Source organism: Dermacentor silvarum, chromosome 2 (genome assembly GCF_013339745.2).
Source record: "Dermacentor silvarum isolate Dsil-2018 chromosome 2, BIME_Dsil_1.4, whole genome shotgun sequence".
Lineage (NCBI taxonomy): Eukaryota > Metazoa > Arthropoda > Arachnida > Ixodida > Ixodidae > Dermacentor > Dermacentor silvarum.
Genome location: NC_051155.1, coordinates 205431584 through 205450902, shown reverse-complemented (window position 1 = coordinate 205450902; position 19319 = coordinate 205431584). Strand labels below are relative to the sequence as shown.

The following is a 19319-nucleotide window of genomic DNA, read 5'->3' as shown; positions in this document are numbered from 1 at the left end:
AACGGGGGGAGGCAGAAATAGGAGGGAGGACACTATGGTAAATGTTATGGCGAAGTAACATATGTGTGTTGATGAATTACTGGCTTTTTAAAAATTCCCAACAAGAAGTGCTCCAAAGCATTACACGGGGACGAATGTTTCAAACGCAACAGTCATATACGGGCAACTTTTTAATGTATGCGATGTAATTACAAGAAATTGAAAGTTTTATCGCAACTGTTCGAAAGAAGCAGCTTCGCTGGAAACCGGGTTATAATTCTCGAAGGTCGCACACATCTGCTGTCTTTTTTTTCTAGTGGATATCGCAAGTATTATATGTTGATTGTACTTCGTTACGTAGACCCTCGACAATACTATTACCTAAACTAGAGATACACTTATGATGTAGATTTCAAAACCAAGTACAATTCTTTAATTAGTAAAATTGTCTGTAACAGATGTGCATTTTTTACGTGCGCTGTACTGCGGCTATATATACTTGGTGGAATCCGAGAACTCTGTGGAACACTCATTGTCTTTTATGGCTGCATCATTTTGAAATTTTATATAGTTACAAGAAATAAATGCAAATTCAAAGAATAGTTCGGGCCGCCATGGTTCACCATGTGTGATTGATAAATAGGTCGAAGGCTGTGAAATATAAAAATAACTGATAGACGCATTTCTAGGCTCTTTCGCTTACTGTAACAGCAATTCGCACTATTTGTATGTATATATATACATATATATACTATATATATATATATATATATAGATAGAGAGAGAGAGAGAGAGAGAGAGATACAAAGGTCAGATTTATTGCGGTTTGCCTCCCCCCCCCCCCACTCGAAAAATGGTTGGTACGCCACTGGCGGTAGCACAAACCAACGCGTTATACATGTTATACTACTTGCTAAGGGCCTCCATGCCTTTGACGGCAAGCGCTAATCGTTACCACGTACCAAACAATCACGGATGGTCCGGCAACCATGTGGGCCTATTCCCACCCAAGAGGCACCGCGCACACGGCCCCGAAGAGCGGGAGGGGCGGCTTGAGAGAAGGTTGGCTTGCCGAGGCTAGCGGAATCACGTGACGCTCCCTGTGAGTTCCTTCCTCCATGGAAGGGAACGAGGGAAAGGGGGCGCTGATGTTCTCCAACAGCTACAGGGGCGTTACCGATAGCAAATGCGCATTTGGCGACCGCGCGCATTGGGGAACCGACGATTGAGGCTAATTGAGGCTCAATCTGCGCGCGCAGGGAGGGAGGGGGGCGGCGGGGCGTTCCACTCCGGCACCAACTGCGTACTTTGCGCGGCGGTGTTCTCGTCGCTCAGTTTGCGTTGAAGCGATCACAGCGCGAAGGTCACTTCGCTCGCTGCGGCCGCGCTTCCCAACGCCAGTGTTTTGACAAGTGCCCGCGGTTAACGAGCGCGATATTCTAGCGCGATAGCCTTAATGGCCCCGTGTCGCAGAAAATCCAATGTCGGCGTCCGTGGCGGATAAAATCATCCGCAACCACCCACCGAGCCGGCCCTCTGCGTGGCGCAAATGTTAGTGCAGGAGAAAAATCCTTCCGAACCACCCCGACCGCGCAGGCCCTTCGTCGTGGTGCAAGATGTTAGTGAAAAAAAATTGAATTTTTCACAGTGAAATCCGTCAGAAAAATGGCAAAGTACAACTTAAGGACAACCTACAGACATGGTGGCGTCGGACTGTTATTTGAATGTACGAGAAAACGTAATTCTGTTACGAGGAAACTCGAATACAAACTATTTTGCGAGCCTTTCTAACATAACAACACCGGCTCACTCGGGTCGCCTACTTGCGAAAATCTTATCCAGATGGCGCTAGCATCGTCGGCAGGTCAAATTGGGACTTGGCCCATAGAGTAACATACGAATTACAAGAGTGGACACTCCAGGGCCGCTATTTTGTAGCGATGCCTTATGACTTATTTTGGAATAGTCTTATCATCCACCGCTCACGGCCGGCTGATCTCGTTGATAACGCGAGCGGACCGTCGCTCTGACCACTGACAAAGCGCGATAAGCGCGAAAAGGCATTATTACTTTAAAGTCATCGCTACAAAATACCGGCCCAGCCTAAAAGCGGCGGAGCTACGCAGCTTCATACCGCCCTCTATAGGGCAATACAACACTCCCGGTCTCCAAGGAAACGCGCGTACTAGTTATCTACTGTGTTAACTTTTCTAGTGCACTACACGTCTACTTGTCTATGTGGCTGTAGACGTGGCTTTCGCTGGCTCGCAGTGCGGCTCTAATTCCGTTTTTATCGTCTGCGATTGGACAGTTCGAAATCATCGATCAGTACGGCTGTCATGACCATATAAGGTCAGCATGGCGTCGATGGCTGGATGACGTGATCATGAACATGGTGTGATCAGGCAAGGCAACGCCATAAAAGATGTGCGATGACATCTCCGTGGTCTTCGCTGGGTTCGTCTGCCTGAACGTCTGTCTGCTTGGCTGCTGTTGTGATGAAGGCGTTCTTACCAAGCAGCTGCTTGGTAAGAACGCCTTCATTACGTTCTTTTTTGCCTTCATTACTTTGCAAATTCCTTATGTATTTGTCACTTCAGCAATAAGTTGACATTTGTCGCATTGTGCTGTTCGGCGCAGAGAGCTTTTTTGTGTTCTTCACTTCGTGCATGATGTTCGTGGATTGCTTCACAGTAGGAAACAGCAATTTGGGATGCTGTGCAGCACGTTTGCGAACAAATTCTTTCTTCTGCATTCAATCTGCATTCAATGCATCATCATCATCAGCCTATATTTATGTCCACTGCAGGACGATGGCCTCTCGCTGCGATCTCCAATTACCCCTGTCTTGCGGTAGCTGATTCCCAACTTGCGCCTGCAAATTTCCAAACTTCATCACTCCACCTAGATTTCTGCCGTCCTCGACTGCGCTTCCCTTCTCTTGGTATCCATTCTGTAACCCTAATAGCCCACCGGTTATCCATCCTAGGCATTACATGGCCTGCCCAGCGCCACTTTTTCCGCCTAATGTCAACTAGAATATCGGCTATCCCCGTTTGTTCTCTGATCCACACCGCTCTCTTCCTGTCTCTTAAGGTTAGGCCTAATATTTTTTTGCTCCATCACTCTTTGTGCGATCCTTAACTTGTTCTCGAGCTTCTTTGTTCACCTCCAAGTTTCTGCCCCACATGTTAGCACCGGTAGAATGCAATGAGTGTACAATTTTCTTTTGAACGACAGTGGTAATCTCCCAGTCAGGATTTGGTAATGCCTGCCGTATGCACTTCGGCGCCCCATTTTATTCTCCTATAAGTTTCTTTCTCATGATCAGGGTCCCCCATGAGGAATTCACCTAGATAAACGTACTCCTTTGCGAACTCTAGTGGCTGACTGGCGATCCTGATTTCTTGTTCTCTTGCCAGGCTATTGAACACAACCTTTGTTTTCGGCATGTTAATCTTCAACTACACTCCTAAACTTTCTCGGTTAAGGTTCTCAATCATTTGCTGTAATTCGTCCCCATTGCTGCTGAATAGGACAATGTTATCTGCAAACCGAAGGTTGCTGAGATATTATCCGTTGATTCTTCATCCTAAGCCTTTCGAGTCTAAGAGCTTGAATACTTCTAAGCATGCAGTAAGCATGCATTGGAGAGATTGTGTCTCCTTGCCTGGCCCCTTTATTGATAGGTAACTTTTTACTCTTCTTGTGGAGAACCAACGTTGCTGTGCAATCCATGTAGATATTTGCCAATATATTCACGTATGCATCCTGTACTCCTTGGCTACGTAATGCCTCTATGACTGCTGGTATCTCTACTGAATCAAATGCTTTTTCATAATCTATGAAAGTCATGTAGAGAGGTTGATTGTCCTCCGCAGGTTTCTCTATTACGGGGTTGATGACATGGGTACGATCCAATCGTAGAATATCCGTTCAATGCATGTGTGTGCAGTTGTGTGAAAGAATGCAGTTATGCTTAGGATCGTTATTCGGGGCGTTCGCACATTGCTTGAAGCATTTGTTACGAGTGCAATTAGAGAGAACTTGCGAATTGAGAATGTTTATAAGCAGTGGTTGCGACGTATTCTGAATAAACACTCCTGCCTCAGTAGCGCATGCATGGCACCGAAAGTAGCTTTTTTTTTAGCTGCGGCACTTGCACCTGACGCTTTTCGCGAAAGGACGATGTGAAGTGCATAGGTGAAAATTTGTGCGAAGGCGGGAGCGAAGACATAACCAATACTTTTTTTTTCAGGTCATGCCGGTCGAAGTCAAGTACTACGGGAATTACTGCTGTGTTGCGTGGTGGATTAACAACGGCAGGACAGGGAGAGAGCGTGGTTGGCGGACAACTGTAGTGAGCAGCCTTCATTCCTTGTTTGCTATGCAGCCCGAATCTAGTACTTAATAAAAAAGGTTAGGCTTCAAAGGACGAGCGTTGTTTCCCTATTTAATGACAATGCTGTCTTCTGCAGTTTTACTGTTTTGTGTGGTTTGTGATAATATTGCCTGTTTATTCCTTTTGTAAAACTTATTCGCAACATATAGCAGCTGTATTGACATGTGTTGCATTGTGCAGTGCACCCATCTTTTTGAGGTTGCGTTCATCGAACGTTGCGAAAAAAAGTGTGCATGTGCTTACTGAGAATATGACTTAAAAATAAAGTTTAGTGTCTTTCTAACAATTGTCATGTTTATTTAAAATGTCTATATAAAGACACAGTGGCATCGTGTGGTTTCTGCCCTGGCGGTACAGCTTACACGAAGCTACTCAATGCATGCAAGCAACGGATCAAAAAATCGAAATATGGCCTCCGGGACGAGCATTCGCACAAAAGCGATCTTGGAGGCCGTGTAATTTTTCTAATCGAAAGAAAATAGCCTTCGAGATTAGTTTTCCTGTGGTCCCAATATCCGAGTCTGTGTAGATACCACACACCCGCTAGGTGTGCTGTGAACCCTAATCAGCTAGAGTCACTGGAACAAAATTCAGAGTACCGCAAAGGTATGCGGCATGCCGGCAACATTGGGTGGCCGCAGACCGCCGACGCGCTTCCAGACCGCCGACGCGCTGTAGCGGTGCCAGCGTGCATTGAGTAGCGTTGAGCTAACCGACGGATTTCCCCCCTAGATTTCGCGTTCCGTTTCGCGAAACTGGATTATTTTTGCGTTTTTCTTCAAGTGGTTGTCACAAGTGACACCGAGATATCGATGGTAATAATGAACGTACTGCGCGGTAAGCGACGGAACGTATAAAATGTGCTGGCGATGGTTCCGATGCTCTACGTGTCGCTTTATGGACTTCGTCTTGCGTCAAGTGCTATGTGCAGAGCTGCTGCAAACATACTTGTATGCGCCCAGTGAATTCGCTTGAAACGTCGTTTACATGAAAACTGTGCCTTGAGGTTGCGTTTGCGCTAAAAACGCAGCTTGACAGCCGATTGAATGTGCAGTGTGTGTCCAGGTTGCCTTCATAGTGTTCGTTCGCGTCCTTTCGAAGTACAAAATTAAGCAAATGTAAACAGCTTACTGCTGCGCTGGTTTATCTGTATAATCGGAGCGAGGTGTAAGCAGTAATTTTTATCTAGATTTATAAAGCTGCCTGTGACGTAAAAATGATAAAACGCCAGTAACCGCTGCAAGCAAACTTCGTGTCTTACGGCTCTGGCGTGTTTGCGAATACGTGCTTGTAATGTTCTCATCAATGTCAAATAAGCTCTCTGAAGGTAATGTTGTAAACGACTGGTTAACAGCTTTTAATTCACGCGAAACTCAAGCAGGTATCCGCATACGGCTGTAAAGAATGTGTACGTATGTCTCTTTGTACCTTTGATAACGTGAACCTTTTAGTGCACTTATTTCCAATGTGTTACTGTGTTCTGGATTATCGTGTTGACATTGCCAGTACTAAACAGTGGTGCGGTTTTCTTATATTTAGTTTGGATCGTGCTCCTTTTATTGTATACCCTTGATGTGAATGGGATCATTACCACAAAAGATATTTTTGAAAGAAAAGTTCCGAAGACACGGTAAAAACTAGGTTTCTGAAATGAAATTGTAACATTGAGCACTTCTATTTTTTAAATGATGCTCTTATCACTGCACTCACGGCATAAAAAGATGTATGAGGCTCTTATAGATGTGCTGTAGATGTTGACAGGCATTAATAATCATGCTGTAGCAGGTTTGCAATAAATAACTATTTTACAGCCTCCCTGTATAAGGTACACCAAAGAATTTGTCCCTGAATTGCTTCACGCTGTCAGCAAAATTTGCATTTTCAGAACAGCATGCAGTCACAAAGTAAGATGTGGAGGCAAGCATCATATTTATTTCACAACAGTAATATACGCCACTGAAGAAACAGTCTATATTGCAACACCAAGTTTTCACACAATAGCAGGCATTCGACAGTGAAACCTCTAGCCCGATGACTGTGTTTAACATTAAACTGCAGAGTTAATTGTGGACAAACCAAGGAAGCCTCAAGCTAGAGTCAGCGTTTCTACACGGGGACTTGGCCTTCGTCAGGGTCCCGACAAAGACACGTGCTCTTGTCGAAATGTTACTATGGGTTGAGGCTTCCATTATTCATCCATTTTATGCAAGTATCCATCTTTCGTTACCCTTTTCATCTTGCCTGAACTGCAGAATTATGCTTTTGAGAAACACTGGCGCAATGGGAGTCTAGAAGCTCTATCGACACACCTATACAGTAATTAAAGAACACGCCATTAAGATTTTCTAACATGCATATCACCCATGTTTCAGTGATCATGCACGCTAACAAACATTGGACATGTGAAAAAAAATTTATAAATTTTTCACTCTGCCATGTAACAAGTAGGTACTGAATAACCTGGACGTACACCCTCCAGGTTATTACTTATTTTACAGTACTGCAATAAAATTGCTAGGAAATTTAAGCTATTGTAACTAGGTCAAATACAAATGTTTGAAAATGAGATTTTAAAATATCACAAAGAGCAAGATATAGTGATCATGGACACGCACAATAACAAACATTTGACATGTTAAAAAATTTGTCGCAGTTTCACCCGAAAGGCGAAGCATCAATTGCGATAGCAAATTAGTAGATAGCTATACGGAGTAAGGATAGTAGTTTTATCAGCTGTATAAACTTGCACATGCAGCAGCACCAGCAACGCGCAGAACGGTTGTCGACGCCGTCGGCGTTTTGCCCGCGTTCGCACCGACCGGCGCGGCGTTTGTGACTGTTGCCGGTGACTCTGGGGGCGGCTGGGAGGTTTTCGACGAGATCATAATGGGACACTCGTCGAGCTGCGTCGGAAATCTTACCCACCTTCTTGCCTCGCAACGTTTTTATATAAATACGCATTTGGTGCCGCAGCTAAACGTCGCCTCCCCTCCCTCCCTCCCTTCCTCCCGTCCTCCCACGGCCTTTCGCGCGACAGAAGAAGTCGCGTTTGCTCTCTATATATGGTGATTGTAAAGGAGGAAAGAGACGCTTAATTCTGCAGCCCTTAAGGGAGCACGGCCCAGAACGCGCGTTTGCTTTCCGACGTGCGTTCGCTCCCCGTGAAAGCGCGCGTCGCTCGCACGCTTTCACTCACACATACAGCGTCCGGAGCGCGGCGACGATTTCATCGCCGTTGACGTCATGCAGAACGTCACGGCGGCGACGACGCCGACGGCAGAAATCCGCTTTGGAGTGTCCATATAATTGCTATCGCAATAAAACCTTATACATTTTGCACTCTGCCAGGTCACAAGCAGGCACTTAATAACTTGGAGGTACACCTCCAGGTTATTCCTTGTACAATACAGAAATGAACTTGCCAGGAAAGCGACTGTGACTAGGACAAATACATGTAACTTAGTTTATAAATGCGATTTAAAAATATTACAGAGTGAGATGTATTGATTATGAACTTGCACAATAACTACAAACGTGTTATGAAAATGACTTTATACATTTCAAACTCTACCATGTCATGAGCAGGGACTAAAGAGTTAGTACACCCTCCAGGTTATATATATTTCTACAGTACACAAATAAACTTGTCAGGAAAGCTACTTTGACTAGCACAAATAGACATACTCGTCTGTCAATAGAAATTTAAGATATCACAGAGTAAGAGATAGTCCATTGCACGCAACTGTAATTTGTAGACAAGCGTCCTGTTTACCGTTTCATGGCTGACAGAGAAATTAAAATAAATAGGCAGTAATAAACAATATAAAATAGTAATAAAAACTCAATAAATCAGCAAAATATGGTGATACTGCCTTTTTCACTCGCTAGGAATGAGATTTTCATTGCTCTGGGTAAGCAGCATCATAGTTAATACATAAAACTATATTCCACTTTAAAATTTTGTCACATTCTACTCTAGGAAATGAAAGTCCACTACCGAGTTTGCACTTCGCTTCTGAAAACTTAAGCTACATTCACATTTGCTTCACACAGTAAGCTCTAGCTGATAAACTACCCACAGTATTCGTTATGACCAGAGGTTCTCAAGAGCAAACAATTATATAAACCCTCTAAATATAAACTTTTTGCAATAGCAGGAAGACCTACAGGGACACTAAAGAGAAACACTAACTAAACTTTTACTAACAACGTAATCTGTCCAAACTCTTTGGTGACTGATTGTTAATAGGTTGATTATTAAATAGGAAAATGGAGGTTTAAGTTCCATCTTTTTGTTTCCACACCGAAACATCATTGTAGCGTCATGTATTTCGAAGGATTATCTTAGATTTGGTTTGTTATGACTCAGTAAATGTCATTTAAGCTTCCTACGTTCAGGGCTTGGCTCTTTTAGAACCCAATGCAGTCCACCTTTACAAGTGAACTGTTAACTAGGCCCTAGCAGATGCTGTCAAAAGCCGCGATGCCTCAGCGCGTGAGCATGGGACACTGCAAGGCATTTTTGCTGGCTTACCAAGCCGCTTCTCGTGGCAAGTGGTATTTGTTAAGGTATACGGCTAATTTACTCTTTCTAAAAATTGATTCTTTTTAGTGTCCTTCTTAGTCATCTTACTTTACATTACTGACAGCCGCACACATACCCACACTTTTCGATGTGCACTTTGGTCGTTGAGGTGCTTTCTTCTGCATTTCTTCATTGTTTTTACGCAAACTAAAGCGTAGTCTGCACAACAGAAACTGGTGCACAACCTTACTGGCAACATCATGGCGCGTAGGAAGTGCTGAAAATGCAGGCTCAATTGCTGCAATCAAGGCACCAACGTGTTTTAGCTGAAGTTTTCGTGCTACCAAGTGAATCTTCATTTTTTTCTTTAGTAGGTTTCTGCACATTTTAAGAGGGACATGAGTGAAGCAGATGGTGTCCACAAGGACGATTAGTTGGCTACATAGTGCTTTAACTCCAAAAGCAAGCCAGCCCGAGTGGTGTCAGTTTCGACCAATGCGGTTTTGCAATGGTCACAGAGTCCATGCTTCTTACTGACACTTTGAGCAATGTACCCTGCCGAGTACTCCAGTGATTCCTGCTCCTCTGGTACAAGATTCTCTGTCATAACGGACATCTGCACGGGCTCTAGTTCTGCGCTTAAGCACAGTTCTGCGCTTAAGCGCTGCGCTCTAGCACAGAAAATCCGTCAAGTGAACAGAGTCATAAGTATCATAGCTGCCATGCTTGCTTGGTTTAAAGAACTGTGCAAGCACTATAAATCGCAGTGCATACTTAAATTCGCTGGCTCTTATACTCGTATAGCACTAAAAAGATTTTCCAGGGCATCCTGGCAGAAGCGACTTAGCAGCAGGAACTTTAAGCCCTTGGATCTAACATACAGTTGGCGAAGATTTAGTGCCATAGTTGTTGTTATGATCATCCCAGTCTGCACAGATTTCCATGATGCATTAGGCCTGCTTTGGTAAAAAGTTTGAAGCTTCCTGAACATTTCAATAAAATCTCCAAGAAATGCCCCCGTCTGTTTGCCTTTATGTGGGCATAAATCACTCAGTGTCAGGGTTGGTGTCCTTGACGTCATCAGGGAAAACCACCTAAACACTCTGTCTAAAAACCAAGCAGTTGTGAAGGCTTTGTCTTCTATCTTCTTCTGCTCTACCAGAAATCTTAGAGCAGCTGCAATACTGTGATTGAACAAGGCACAAACTGTGCTAACGTTCATTTTGTCATAATTACTGGGGTTTAACTGCTTAAGCTTTAAACGCGGGGTAAGCTTGAGGCTGTGCTTTTCATCGATTTCGCACAGCTGCTGAACATACTTTAGGCTGACCTGAAAGAAAATATACAACATTTCATGGTCACACTTTATCTTTTATGCAGCTATGTTGATACGTGATGTGGCCCTGTGATGGCAAGAAATCTCAAGAGAAACGACACGCAAACACTGAATCCTAATTTGGAGTTTACACTTCCAAAGTAAGGTGAGGAAACCATCTCGCTGCTAATATTCACTATCATATATCTGCAAGCTACTGGTGATTTAGCACTCCAACCGGCAAAAATTAAAGTGATATTCTTTAGGCTGGTGAATGAATGAGTTCGTCATTGTCATTCAGCCTCTTGAACCTGTTAAAGAATATCAAGGCCAATAAATAGGTCAGAGGGGACTGCATCACGAGAAGACAATATAAATAACAGAAATTGCATTTGGCAGGCACTCCTGATGCATGGCTGGCAGCTTACCATTGTTTCTTAAAAAAAGACACTATCCTACAAGTAATAACTTGTGGGGTGTAAACATGGAACAAAGAAGCTTGAGAAAAAAAAAAAACTAGGCATTGTGCAGCAAACGACAAAACAAAAATAATAGAAGTAACATTTAGAGACTGGAACTTTTAACTAGTGACAACAGCCTTAAGGTATATCACGACCTTCAAAAACGAAATTTCAGAAAAAATATTGGTTCGAAGCTACTATTATAAGCTCTCTGGTTGTTCTAGAATACTTAGCAAAACAATTACATTTCCACTTTAAGGCGTTGAAAAGTAATGAGTGTTTTTCCAACCCCTGCTGCTTGCATCTGAAACAGCTTATTTTATTTCAAAACATGAGCAATTCCATCAAATATATCGTTTCCTTTGAATATTATGGAATGTTAATTTGTTTTAATAGTTGTTATAAAAGCTTTTAGAAGCATTCTGGGACACTTGCTGTTTCCGAATCAGTTTAAACTTTCACTAGAGGGCTTTTAACACCTAGACATATGCTTACGTTCGAACCCATTTTTCTCAAAGTGTTTTTTCATTTTATAGTTACACAAGCAGTGATAACTTTTCTGTAATAAATATTTTTGAATGAAGTTTTACATGCTGTTTCTGTATACATTGCGCTGTGCAATGAAGCAGAATAACCAAAATGAGGGGTGACTTTTCATACTATGGGCAATTGTTTCGGAAAACAATCTGCTACAAGTTACATTTTTCAGCCTTTTGATCATGCACTTTTGCTCCAAGATATGGCTATCGGCTATCTTGGTGGTGTGTTGCAGTTAGGTTCCTGCCAAGTGTTAGTTAGTTAGGATCCCCGCAAGGTTCCTGCCAAGTGGTATTTGTTTCGTGCCTACCATTTCGTAGTTGTGACGGTTGGCGCAACTCATATTTAGAAAAATTTTAAATAAAATAAAAAAATATTTTTATAGTTTTCATAATGCAATCATCTGAAAGGTTCCAACTACATAAACTCTACAAGATACAAATGTAACGGCAGCCTTTTGACTAAAATTGTTATTTTTTTTCTCGAAGGTGGTGACATAGCTTAACAAAATGTATGGCAATCATTACCCTATTTATACAAAGTCACTTTGGCACATATTTAAGAGTACATTTGCTGTTTCAGCAGTGACCAACTTACATGCTTGAACAAGTTGGTCACTCAAACGAGGTTTTCTTACGGGCACCGAAACATCAAAATCGTCGTGTACAGGTCAGTGACAAAGGTTTATACTAATATTAATTAAGATTAAGAAGAAAAGTCATAAATGTGTAGAGTAGATAATGGTTGGTCTATTAGTACAACTAAAATGGCACCAAGAGAAGGGAAGCACACTTTAGGACGGTAGAGATTTGGGTGGTTGATGAAATTAGGAAATTTGCAGGCATAACATGGAGTCAGCTGTTGCAAGACAAGAGCACGAGGAGGTTGCTGGCAGAGGCCTGCAGTGGATGTAACAGGCTGTTGATTTGCAGAGACTGAAGTATGAGAGCTTGTGAACATTAAAAGAAAAATACAGAATAAAGGAGCTAGTTTCAGCAACTACAGGAAATGCAATTGCTTGCAAGATAACATACCTCATTGGTTGGCAACTCATTGTTTACCACAGTTGCCTAATCTAGAACTATCTTCTGCTGTCTCACCAGATGACCACGCAAGTTTTTCAGAAGGTGGGGTGCATCCGCAAGGAAGTGCTGGTTGCGATCTCCTTGACAGAGGTGGGGGCATGTAGTACGTGGGTGCCCATACCTTGTGGCTATATTGCACAACCTCCATATGGTATAGTTTTCACTCCCCATGTCGGAAGTAACACAGTCTACTGACAGACCAATGGCTTCACATCGCGCGATGATGTCGAAAAGTAAGGCCAATACTGCTTTGCGTCAAAGGAATCAGCTGCAACAAAAAGACCAAAATCCTCATGACAGGTGTACTTCTTTTGTAGCTTAATATCATTCATTTTAATGGAAACTTAACAGAGAGTGAAAAGATGAGTTTTTTTTTTGGGGGGGGGGGGGGGAGGCTCAAACACTTTCTAACTAATCCTAGAATGGACCTCGCTATTAAAGTACCTCGTCTCAAGAATCACGTGCTTCAAAAAGTTTTCGAATCCTTTCTAATTAAAGGAGCTACCGCACCGATACCTGGATCTCTCTTTTCGTCTCCACTAGTGCACTGGAGACTATACAGCGGTGTTGCAGTGGCATTCAACTACAAGCCGATTGTTGCAGTGGCAAAATGGCTTGTGGCACCTAGAGGTGGCCACAGTAGACCATTCCATGCAGTACGCTGCTGCTAACATCGCAAAGGCCACGCGCAGCAGACGCAGCTACGCACAGGGCAAAGATGAAATGATTTTCCGGTGTTGTTGAGATTACAAACATATACATTTCATTTATTTAACTCAGAATTGGCAATTACGTATTACTGAGAATGCTTTTCAGCCAATAGCATTGGTCGGCTAACTGGTTTTGATGTGACGGCATTGCGGAAGCGAGGGAAAGCGATTTATCACCGTGTTTGACACGAGATGGCAAATTTTCTGCTGCATGCAGTGCAGTAATATTAGGCTCATGTTCATAGCAGCCTCTATGGCCAATCGGCAACATTTTCTCACTATGTTCAAAAAGTGTTTCAGGGGGCCTCTTAAGTATGTTGTGCATTCCAGAAATGATGTAGTGATGCATTACTTACCAGAGAAATGGTATGCCACTGTCTGTTTCCACCTGGACGTAATTCCCCCAAGCATAAACACAAGGGCATGTGTTGCAAATCCTGCTGCTGCACTCGGGTCCGATGATGTTACTGTAGGATATCCTGTTAAAGTTGGACACAAATGCACATTTGGAAACCGCGTCATAAGCCAGAATGAATAGTTCTTTAAAGAGAATGAAAGAAACGTTTTTTTTTTACATTAGATTGGTATATTACACTTCAATAGTTCCAAGCGAGTTTCACAATGATCTAAGGCTTGGGTAAACATGCAAAAATGAATAGTAATGGGTGACATTACATTGGAATTTCCACACGAGCTCAATGATAGATTTTGGAAGCATCTGATAGGGGTACCTAACTGTTTCCAATAAAGAAATATTACTGTGCACAATTTGGAATCTTTCGAGCAGGAAGACGGTGAAAATAGGGGAAGATACACACAAGCCTGCGATGTCACATTTATGTAATTGGCAGAGTGGTTAGAGCACCAAATGAAAAAAAGGAAGTTTGGACTTCTTTTACTTCAGGAGTACCCTTTTTATCAAAAAATAAAAAGAAATAAAGTGAAGCAATATTTTGCTCGGAGGCATCTTTTTATATACACTACCCGCAATGAGGCGTTTTATTTGCTTAAATGCTTCACTGCTAATTAATTTGCTTTTAAGTGCCGGAGATGAATGCCCACATTTCATCCAATGAACAACATCCGTGAATGCTGTTATGGTATCATTTAGTAGTCCAATGAATAAACATGTTTATCTGTATGCTGAAGTTTGCTGGGTAGACATCTTGATGTATTTCTGTGTTGGCTATGTGCCTTTTAGTGGATACTGTACAGTGCTATAGCATCATATAGCATTTGAGGTACTAAGTGGGCTGTCGATTTCACGTCTGGAGCACGCCTGAACTTCAAAGCACATGTAACACACTTTCTGTTCAGCTAAAGAACATGCCCTACTTTATTTTTCAATTTAAGTGCTAATATGCGGCAATGCTTTATATGCTTTTACACCAAGGCCACATTTAAAAACCTGCTTGAGTACTTACCGATGATAGAATTTGTAGTACAATCGTAGTCAAGCCCTGGGGTAAGTTGCATTTCGTCAAGCATGACAACAGCATACCGGTCTTCTGATTTGAATGTTGAAACTTTTGCCGCAAGTGCAGGAAATATGTCTTCAAGAATACCTGTAACGATACGGCGGACTGTTCTCACCGACGCTGTACACTTTTGGGTAATGAGGTCAAGTTTAAACGCAGAAACTACCTTAGTGAAAATCTTACCCATGGTTCAACAATTCTCTAGATAAACTGGCAACAAAGGTAACCAGCAGAGAGACAATTATCTGAATCAAACCAGATGCTCATGATAACTGTTCCGTTTCGTGTGTGTCGTACACAGTAGTGTATCACTCACAGCTAGCTCTCTGCTGGTTACCTGAAAAAGACAAAATTACTGCATTAATGATCTATTGTTGCTCCGAGATTGTTTCCTGTACAAAAAGGGTGATACGTACCTGGCGAAAACTTGATGTTCTCGATGTTCTTTTGGAGCGTTCTCTCTGCAGGCAGTGGCCATCCATTGTCGCGGAGGTACTCGTAACCTCTCGATCCGCAGGCGAGTCGCACTTTTAACGACTCCTGAATTGTTTTGTCAGTCCACGCAGATCCCCTCATTGTCCCTTTTTGCAAATAACGCAGTTGATCTTCTGCAAAAATCTTGTCGAAGGACTGTCGCAGGTTTCTACATTCTTCTTCAGCCTTCGCTCGTTTTTTTTTGTTCCAGGTTGAGTTGGCGTTTTAACACTAGAACCTCATCCATTGGGTCATCTTCTGCTGCAAAATTGATTTAATGCATTATTTAGCAAATAATTCCAACAATAAAATCTTTCGAGAATCTGAAATAAGGATTTAAAATGAATGTGTGGAACTATGATAATAGGTGGTGTTCGAAGTTGCATTTAAGATAAGGTTGAATCTATGGGCGATTTGGTGAATGCTTAAAATACGCAGTTTGGCTCTAAAACACTGAAGAAAAAAGAGCATCGAGAAACATTGAGTTGGGCTTGTTGGTATGTTCTCGAACGTGACAGAAACACTGCAAATGAGACGATGTCAGGATGGATTGGCCCAAGAAGCAAAGATTGTGTAAAGACAGGTTACAAGATATTGTGCAAAATCTTGAAGTTGACGGTGAAGGGGATAAATTAACGGCATAAATAAGAGCTCTGCTGAACGCAGTGATCCAGATAAAATACATGACACACCTGCTAGTAGACATAAGTGAACACGTGAATGTAAAGCACAGGTGAATTTTTTCATCTGGAAAGCCTAAAATCGGCTTTGCAGCAGATGACTTGTGGCTGATGGAAGTGGCGCCTTTCTCCATAAATGTGCAGTTTGCTGCTTTTGCTGTTGCTAGTTGGGTGAATCTATGCAACTACATTTACCTATGTTTTTACTCACGCAGAATATTTATTGCGAGTAAATCACATATAAATAGAAAACACTCAGATATGCACAAACCAATAACATTGAAAGTGCCACCCAAAAAACCGCTAGACACGATTGAATAACACTATGAACAAGAACGTTTTTCAATCTGGTATGCCTCCTCTATGATGTGGGCTTTTTCGTTTTTGTTCCTCCAAACCAGATGTAACAAAAAACAGGTGTACATGAGCAATGTAAAACCAAATTGGTTCTTCAACCTAGAAAAAAGGTTCCCGCAATTTTTTGTTGATACATCAACCAGTCTAGCCGAAGTGCAAAATTCGCATGACAGCGAAATTTCGCAAACATGGTCACCGCACGGCACTAATCTCTACCTGTGTCTGTTCTTGCAAGCACTGTGTAATACTGAACTTGAGGCCTCTGCGCGTGACTGCACAGCCTGGACAATTTTCTCAGACATGAAAAAGAGAGCCACAATGCCGTAACAATTCGCCACAGTGCTCGTCTAATCCTTCACTTACTGTCCTGTCTGTTTTGATCATGCTGTAGGTAAACAAGCGATAGCTTTATTCACCACTTGTAGCAAGAGTGTCAGCAAAGTGAAGGCCACATACAAGAGTGTTCCCTTTAATTGATCGCATTTTACATTCAGGCAATGCTTATTACTTGATCACAATTCAATAAATGCAATCCAGAGGATTTCAGACTAGAATTTATGTTTTCAAATATACTGTGAATTTGCGTAACTGCATAATACACACAGTACCTGCTGTGGTGCATTCCATTGCTGGATTTCCAATCACAGCAGAGCTGTCAGTCTCTCCTAGGAAGTCAGGTGCTCCCTGGGTACCTGGAGTGTCTTCTGGGACCTCAGATGCTCCTTGGCTCCCTGTTGGCTGTGGTGCCTCAACTGCATCTCCCAGGATATCAGTTGTCGGCTGGCGGCAGTCTGGTTGCGAGACAGTGCTTGCTTGCAGCGAGTATTGGAGTCTAGGAAATGGTGGCTTTCTGGGATTTTTCTGCGGCCGATGTGCAAAAATGCTTGGTATTGCCTTCCACTTCAACTTCTTTTTACCATCGACTCTTGGTTTCTCAAAATCATCAGGAATGAAATGGTCCTATAGTTTGTCCATGGAGAAAACAAAGAAAAACAGGAATGTTAATAAACCTACCCTGTGATAGTGCTTAAAATATCTAAAGTGTAAGTAGTCGCAAAAAACAGAGTCAGGAAATCTATAGAAGACATTTTGAAGCGACATTTTCTGTATAGACCTGGTGCTTGTTTAAAACACGTTATTCATGGGAACCGCCTCCTTTTACTCTGTAGCACAACACGCTCACTTCAAATGCATGTTTGTTGTTTCCAACGAGCCGCGCGAATTACTGCAGCTTACTTGACATGTATGTGCGTTTTCTTCAAACGCGGCGCGCAAACCGAATGAAACAGTGGAGAGCTTGCTAGAAAGTACGTATTGCGATGTTTTCAACAGCACTAAGTAGAGGAGCTTACTTGAAACATAGGTACTGGGCGATTTTCAATAGCGCAAAACAAAGCGAGCCGCGCGAACCGAACAGCTCACTCAAAACCACGTGTGCTAGCTACATAGTGTTCAATAGCCGCACGCAGAGCGATGAGCGTGAACTGGACAGGTAAAGTTTAGCGGTCACACGCAAGTACAGTCACTTGAAAGCAATAACTGTCCAGCAAACTAGTTATTCAAGAAACTTACCTCGCACAAGCGGGTGTTCTTCGAGGGCGCGAAGTTTTTGCGGCCAATTCTGTGGAGCCACGCAGAACGTCGTTCACCGTCGTCCTTCCCGCACGGAATAGAGAAAAATGCCTTCCCGGACTCCGTTCGGTTGCTACACCCGAAGGCGCAGCAACCAGGCATGATGATGGATTATTTCTGACGCCTGTGTTCGCAAGCGCAACGGAAGCGTTGAACGAAACGGCGAAGTGCTCTCCGTGCGCGGTGCGTACGCTACGGGTTCGACGTGCCAACTGAAAGGGCTTGGAAGAAATATGGCGGCAAAAGGTCACGTGACACGAGCGCCCCAATCACCGGTGGCCGCGGCAGGCGGCGGCGCGCGGAAAACAAATGCGATACTCTAAAATTTTTCCAGTGACTCTAATCAAGAAGCACTACCAACGCCACCTAGGTGGCGTTCACCGTACTCAGCACAGCGGAGCGTGGCCTCCGCAATTAGCTCTGAAAATGTTTCTGAAGTTGATCGCGAAGGCTGCAATTACGACGCGCTGTACGCGCTGATTTGACTCGGTGACGATTCAGTTACGTGCTTTGTCTTGCGCGTTGTATTAGTGTGTCAGTTACGTGCTTCGTCTTTCGCGTTGTGCTAGCGTGTGCAGCGTAGTGCAGCTTCCATATGCACGACGGTTGCTCATGGTCATCGACGTTGGTAGTCGTGATGGAGGAGACGTGCCACCAGGCGTCAGCGTGGGTGCATCAACGCCTAAGGGCGCTTTAGCCACAAAACACCAATAGACATTATATATCAATGTGCAATAAACATTACACTACTTCTGTGAAGACACGTTTCACTTTCGTGTTCTATACCGATTCCTATATAAGAGGGATCAACCACATTTTTTTTCTTTTTTTTTTTACGCGCTGCTCATCTTACATCTTGCCCGTGTTCCTGATCTTCTCCGTTTTTTTTTTTTTCATGTACTGCGGATAACCGGGAAACACAGTCGGGACCGCAGTCGGAAGCAAAAGCCTAATCTTTGTGTGCTTTTTATAGTCATTCTCAGTAAAATGTAATGAACATATCAGCAACCTGTCGATTGGCTCCCACTTGCTTCCTTTCCCTGACGGCCCTTGGTGAGAAATATTCTTCAGCCACGCTTCCCGACGCTGTAGATCGCAGGGGAATTCGTGGTACTTCAAAAGTAGCGTCTCGAGTCGCACAGCGGCGCACAACAGCTTCGCGGCATCACACCGCTAGAAAAAACCGTCTGCCGCACACGCGCACACCAAGGAACCGTACTCAATTTTAAGACTAATTACAACTAATTACGTTTTAAAGTAATTACCTTTGGCACATATAGCAGTATAAAAATTCTAGTTGGTGAGACTGCAAGGCATATCCGCTAGAAAAAAAATTGTGTTGATGATTCCAGTTACGAGATATGCGCCGTGAAACTTGCGGCAAAAATGCACAGTCATTCTGCTTACCTTAACAAAACGTCGTTTTATGCATTGAAGCACGAAAGGAACTGGAACGCCAATGCTTTTCTTCGCAAAGTCCGGGAATTAATATCTCGAAACTGGTTTCATCCTGAGAATTCATTCTAAGTGGATGCGCCTGGTGAACTTTTTGACTAGAATTTGTAAATTACAGTTTGCGCCATACGGTAATTAGTTCAAGCGTTAATTAGTGAATTTTTGTTAATTAGTCTATTATGCCTTTCAATTTTTGTGCAAGTAATGTGCGCCTCTTCGAGTAGACCAG

The 19319-nt window shown here is 43.0% G+C and overlaps 1 protein-coding gene and 1 pseudogene across 3 annotated transcripts; both read right to left on the bottom strand.

The window, feature by feature from the left end:
* LOC125943573 (uncharacterized) overlaps positions 1 to 12475 on the bottom strand; it is a 33803-nt pseudogene extending 21328 nt beyond the window's left edge.
* Positions 12476 to 12964: 489 nt separating this feature from the next.
* LOC125943284 (THAP domain-containing protein 1-like) lies at positions 12965 to 17972 on the bottom strand. Of its 3 annotated transcripts, XR_007465715.1 has the most exons (5): positions 17576 to 17972; positions 16612 to 16963; positions 14909 to 15224; positions 14439 to 14579; positions 12965 to 13493 (listed from the first exon to the last, which is right to left on the bottom strand). XR_007465715.1 is itself a non-coding variant. In XM_049662197.1 (3 exons), the coding sequence occupies exons 1-3, from the start codon at positions 17735 to 17737 to the stop codon at positions 15148 to 15150; spliced, it is 594 nt and encodes a 197-aa protein (XP_049518154.1). In that variant the 5' UTR covers positions 17738 to 17960; the 3' UTR covers positions 14616 to 15147. The 3 variants fall into 3 exon arrangements, 1 of the variants encoding a protein (XP_049518154.1); XR_007465714.1 differs by having other exon boundaries at positions 14909 to 16963; XM_049662197.1 differs by lacking the exons at positions 12965 to 13493; positions 14439 to 14579 and having other exon boundaries at positions 14616 to 15227; positions 17576 to 17960.
* Positions 17973 to 19319: the final 1347 nt, after the last annotated feature.